The sequence below is a fragment of the Periophthalmus magnuspinnatus genome, chromosome 6 (genome assembly GCF_009829125.3).
Source record: "Periophthalmus magnuspinnatus isolate fPerMag1 chromosome 6, fPerMag1.2.pri, whole genome shotgun sequence".
In the NCBI taxonomy this organism is placed as follows: Eukaryota; Metazoa; Chordata; class Actinopteri; order Gobiiformes; family Gobiidae; genus Periophthalmus; species Periophthalmus magnuspinnatus.
Window position 1 is genome coordinate 13,675,403 of NC_047131.1, and position 6,000 is coordinate 13,681,402.

General features: G+C 42.1%; 1 protein-coding gene across 3 annotated transcripts; it reads right to left on the reverse strand.

Annotated features, from left to right (window-relative positions):
• Nucleotides 1–1,029: 1,029 nt before the first annotated feature.
• Nucleotides 1,030–5,598, reverse strand: gtf3c6 (general transcription factor IIIC, polypeptide 6, alpha). 3 transcript variants are annotated; one of them, XM_055222468.1, is made up of 6 exons: nt 5,460–5,598; nt 4,565–4,645; nt 4,409–4,481; nt 2,616–2,660; nt 2,432–2,536; nt 1,030–1,272 (listed from the first exon to the last, which is right to left on the reverse strand). In XM_055222468.1, exons 1-6 carry the CDS (start codon nt 5,481–5,483, stop codon nt 1,160–1,162), a joined length of 441 nt encoding a protein of 146 aa, XP_055078443.1. In that variant the 5' UTR covers nt 5,484–5,598; the 3' UTR covers nt 1,030–1,159. The 3 variants fall into 3 exon arrangements, with proteins under 3 accessions (XP_055078443.1, XP_055078442.1, XP_033823664.1); XM_055222467.1 differs by having other exon boundaries at nt 1,030–1,281; XM_033967773.2 differs by having other exon boundaries at nt 1,030–1,284.
• Between the last annotated feature and the right edge of the window lie 402 nt (nt 5,599–6,000).

Consider the following 6,000-nt stretch of genomic DNA (forward strand, 5'->3'; position numbering starts at 1 on the left):
TTCATGGGCTTCGGTCTGTCTACCCTAGGGCAGCTGTGGCTACAGAAGTTGTTTAGTTTAGTTTATTTGATCAATACAATATATTAATCATATTCAGCAACTGGTCTAAGCTGAAATTTGATCCAGGCCTTGTTGCACTGTGGTTGCTGCAAACAAGTGGACCAGACCAACCCTGGAGGCCACTTTATCCCACCACAGAGAGAGGGAGGCAAAGCAAGCAGAAAAAGTGAGCAGAGCTGGACTGCTTTCACTGAAAAACTCCTGGACTGGCACATGACAAAAGTTGAACTGCAGCTGCACTGTAGGAGAAGGCACAAGGATGTGCTGGCTGTTCCTCTTATGGAACCTGTAAGAATGAAGCACATGTGAACTGTTCAGGCATGTCAAGTGTATTCACTTCACCAAAGGAGGAGTCCGGCCAATGACGCTGCCAGAGGTTCCTTCCACTGTCCCCTGAACTGCTTCATTCTAGGTATATGTGCAGTCTAATGATTTTCAAAAGGACTACATTTCCCCTTGTCTAGATAATGTTCATTCTCCTGTGATGTTTATTTTTGTCGTATTGTCAGTTGACATACTTTTGTATTTAGGTGATAAAGGTATTCAAGGCTTTTTGGTGCCAACTTTCTGCTAAAAATGCCATAGCTCTGCACTGACAGAAATCAATTGAATCTCTTATTTTGACTGCTGTAAAGTGTTAACATGTTTAGAGATATTCTTAAAAAGCCCTCAGCTGATAAAAATATTATGTTAAAGAGTAACGTACCACCACAGAGTGTGGAGTGAACAAATAATAACTACAGAGCAGCGCTTGAGAGGATTGTCAGGCTTGTGAAGTTATTATGTTATTGTACCCATGAACATGTGCAGCTGTAATTTGACCAAGTTGTGAACATTTTAAAAAAGGGAAATCAACAAATAGGTTGGAGGTAAAGATACTGTCAAAGCTAATATCCCCTTATTCCCCCTTCACACTGAACTCAACACTGATTAAGTTGTGGTAAAAAACTAGAACACATCAGTCAGATCATTATTTTATTACTACAAAACATGAAAAAGACCAAAGTGCTAAATCCACATGTATGTAAAAAAAAACAGTCCGCCCATGGCTTTGAGCTACCTGAATGTCCCATATGCACTATGGTGAGTACTCCTGACATCAGTCCTGCAGAGAGTTCTCTACATCCACAGTGTTGTGTGTGTTGTCCAGCTGTGCCCCAGTCTCTTCATCATCAGTTAACAAGATGGTGGTGTCATCCTGTTCTCCACTATCTCCTGTACCTTCTGGAGACAGACCAAAATACGTACAAAGCTTATAACTCATATAGCAGACCTACCAAATGACTTGCACTTTGATTCAAATAGAGAAAAGAATACAGCTGTAACAAAATCACCATTTCTGAATCTTGCTCTACGCTGTCATGGTAAATCTCCTCAAGCTCAGATGAGCGCGATTGAGGTGGATTAGCCAGTTAGGGACACGCATGGTCTGTCCGTATCAAAACAAATTTCAGAAGGAACTGAAAAACATCCAAGATTTCTGCAGAACCAATGAGCAAAGCACTAAACTCTGTTAATTTGAGGTGAGAGAAGTTTGTTTGTAAATAATGGGTGACCAATGAGCTCCTTCATTACACACTGAGAAAAACTAATCTGATTGTACAATCATGTTTGGTTCTGGCTTGAGATGCAACACGACAGAGGGAGTTCAAATCAACAAAAGTCTGATATCTTCATGGTTGCTGTGAAAGAAATTATAGATTTTTTTATTCACTGGCACAGACCAAGATCAATGGCTATATTTCAATGCACAAAAAAAAATCTGACAATTTTCTGATTTCTGGAATTGTCAGACTATTCCTTGAACTAAAGATCTTATATTATATCAAATGTATTCTTGTGAGCTTTAACCCATGTTAGCATCTTCTTACCTCAACAAAAACATACCTGGAGTGGTGTTTTATTTCATTCACACATGTTTGAATAATTTATCAGGCTGTCTACATCTCCAAAGCTCAAAATGCCCTGTTCCACCTTGTGATGTCATGAAGCGGTAGTTTTCCAGTTAACAGCTCCTTTTACCTTTAGTTCAAAAGAGATTGGCAAGGGCTGAAATCATCCAAAGGGTTTGTGTGTTAAACATGTGTAAATGAAACAAAACAAAATTCCAGGTATGTTTTTGATGAGGAAGCAACATAATATAGATCAGAAAATATGTGATATAGGGCCTTTAAAATCCATAAATGAACTCCATGAATGAATCTTTAGGGGTTTTTGATTATAATTTGTGATGTGAATTTACACAGGCCAATAATCAGATCTGATTATTGTAATTTTTTCTGCCAGTGCTGTTTTACTTAAATAAAATTAAGTGTTGTAATTAAGAATTTAAGAGCTTGTGTTGAAAGCAATGAGAATCCACTTTGGTTACCTTGGCTGGTCTCTCCCTCTTTCTTCTCTGTCAGAAACACGCGCTGCATCATAAGCTTCTTTACAGTGTGGCACATGTACTTGAGCTCGGGTCCAGAGTCCTTTCCTGTAAATAATACAGGAATGAGATAAAAAATAAAATCAGCTCTAGCAAGTGAAACAAATATTGAAAGTTTGATGCTAACCTTTCCGTGGCAACTCCTCAAACAGCATACAAGTCCCCAAAGCATCTGAACAAGATAGCATAAGAGGTCATTTATAAAGATATAGATTTAAAGTCTTTGTGTCCATTTTTTCTCATGTGGATAGGCCCAGTAATTACAGAGATAGTAACCATAAACCAGGTCAACAATATCTGCAATCTGACAATTAAACAGCTAATTCTACCATAGAATTCTGACCTGTCCTACAGCTTAGTTTAAACTATAGGGATTCTATAATGTCAACACAGCCTGTTACTACTTGAGAGGTATCGCCTCTCCACAGAGCTGACTTGTAACTTGGCCTGGTGGTGTCACTTGCTTGTCTCAATGGAGATAGACAAAATTACAGTGGCTGACCCTCCACCAGAAAAGCCTATTTTAATTTAAATATTGCAACTACAACCACTTTATATGTGTGCATGCCCTGATGGTCTTTAAGATGGACAAAATAAATAGAAGAATAAATGAATAAATAAATATTGGTATCAACATATGCTGTCCTGTCTTGATTCTGTGTGGGTGAAAAAACAAAACTAGTAGACTAGGCAACAGAGAAATATAGACTTCCATCCATCCATCCATCCATTTTCTTCCGCTTATCCGGGGCCGGGTCGCGGGGGCAGCAGTCTAAGCAGGGACTCCCAGACTTCCCTCACCCCGGACACGTCCTCCAGCTCCTCCGGTGGGACCCCAAGGTGTTCCCAGGCCAGCCGAGAGACATAGTCCCTCCAGCGTGTCCTGGGTCTTCCCCGGGGCCTCCTCCCGGTGGGACATGCCCAGAACACCTCCCTAGGGAGGCGTCCAGGAGGCATCCTGAGCAGATGCCCGAGCCACCTCAGCTGGTTCCTCTCAACGTGTAGGAGCAGCGGCTCTACTCCGAGCTCCTCCTGTGTGACCGAGCTCCTCACCCTATCCCTAAGGGTGCGCCCGGCCACTCTGCGGAGGAAACCCATTTCAGCCGCTTGTATCCGCGATCTTGTCCTTTCGGTCATTACCCAGAGCTCATGACCATAGGTGAGGGTAGGAAGGTAGATTGACCGGTAAATCGAGAGCTTCGCCTTCCGGCTCAGCTCCTTCTTTACCACAACGGACCGATACAGCGACCGCATCACTGCAGACGCTGCACCGATCCGCCTGTCAATCTCCCGCTCCATCCTTCCCTCACTCGTGAACAAGACCCCGAGATACTTGAACTCCTCCACTTGGGGCAGAGACTCACCACCCACCCGGAGAGAGAAAACCACCTTTTTCCGGTCGAGAACCATGGCCTCGGATTTGGAGGAGCTGATTCTCATCCCAGCCGCTTCACACTCGGCTGCAAACCGCCCCAGTGCCTGCTGCAGGTCCTGGCTCGAAGAAGCCATCAGGACAACATCATCTGCAAACAGCAGAGATGAAATCCTGTGGTTTCCAAACCAGGCCCCCTCCGGCCCCTGGCTGCGCCTAGAAATTCTGTCCATAAATATAATGAACAGAACCGGTGACAAAGGGCAGCCCTGGCGGAGTTCAACATGCACTGGGAACAGGTCTGACTTACTGCCGGCAATGCGAACACAGCTCCTGCTCCGGTCATACAGGGACCGGACAGCCCTTAGCAAAGAGCCCCGGACCCCATACTCCCAGAGCACCCCCCAAAGGACACCACGAGGGACACGGTCGAATGCCTTCTCCAGATCCACAAAACACATGTGGACTGGTTGGGCATACTCCCATGAGCCCTCGAGGACCCGATGGAGAGTATAGAAATATAGACTTATTTTTTGTTATTTTCTTACCTTCATATTCTCCAGCAAAGACTTTTGTGTTGGATTGTCCTACTTGTATGAATGGATTGTCACTGTCAATATCCTTGGAAACAGAGAAAGTAGCAACAATCAGACAAAAATACTCCAAATGTATCCATCTCTTACAACACAGTAGTAAAGACTTACAAGAACTTTACAAGTGGTTGTGTTCTTAGTCAGAAACTCATTGCCCAGGGTCCCAGCCAGTTCCACCACGACCAGCTGCTCCTGAAAACACACATATAGCTGTGTAAGTAAATTTAAAATGGATTAAAGTAAACATTAGTATTGTTATATTGACATTTCTGTGAGATATGATGAATACAACTATGTCTTACACAGCAATAACCCATGGCCATTCTGCCATCATCCAAGCAATTAAGTTACACAGAGTAACTTAGAGTATTTATTTAGAAGTGCACTGTGTAACCTTTCTGGTGGAAGGTGGACCATTACTTGGAAAAGCCTGGAAAAGTTCCATGTTATGACAAGAAATCTATCCATCTTGCATTTGTTGAATTGCAGGTGTTGTATTGCTAGAAAATATCTAGAAAACATGCATTTTTACTGTGAGCTGGCCCTTTCCGCAGACTTAACTTGTGATTTGGCTTGATGGCGTCCCCTTGCTTTACTCCGCGCATGGAGATCGAGGAATATAATGCTATACTGTGGGAAATTCTCGTGGCAATAGTGAAGGCAATATTGGCAGACCCTCCACCTGAAAGTTACACTGTGCATGTGAGAAGCAAAACATTTAACACTGCACCTCAAAGTGTGCTACATATTTATGGATGGGGAGGTAAAATTATTTCGATTAGAGAAATGTATTTATTCACAACTACCTTTTGCTTCAGTTTACATAACGATATCGTAATAGCATAATAAAAGAACCGCATGTTTTCCCCCCGATGTGGTCAGTGATGTGACTCATGGATTAGTATTTCTGTGGATGTGATAGTGGTGTGATAGCAGTGAAGCTAACAGAGCATTTAGATCTATGATTTAGATTCACATATGCTTAGTGATTTTAGCCTTTACCTACCTCTTCTTCCCATTCATCATCCATCGTTTGTCAAAATGATCAAACTACATCCATAATCCTACACGCTGCATATAGCTGCGTATCACATGTCTCCTGTGGTAATGTTCAGACCCGCTGTGTTTTGTTTTGGGGATGATTTTTTTTTTACTGCTTGCGCGAAAGTACGGTGTCCGTGAGGGTTTTGTTAATGTCCCTCTGTGTGCTATTGCATCAATTAGCCATTTGGTTGTGCTGTTGCACAGCTTTACAGCTGTTGTATTGTGACACCTAACAATACGCTGTATTGTTAGGTGTGGAGGACAGGGACAGTATCTCTGTGGCTCTACGGATAAAGTAGGCCTCCAATATATATTTAAAAAAAATGTATCTCAGAACAAAAAATTGACAAATGTCCAATTTTATTACTTTGTTAAAGTTTAGTATAGCCTAGATCCCTTAACTCACTATAGCTCATTGAATGTGTGTCTCATCTTTTTAGCTATGACTCAAGCTATAGTTATAACATTTTTTTCACGATATTATAAACAAAACAAAAAATCCT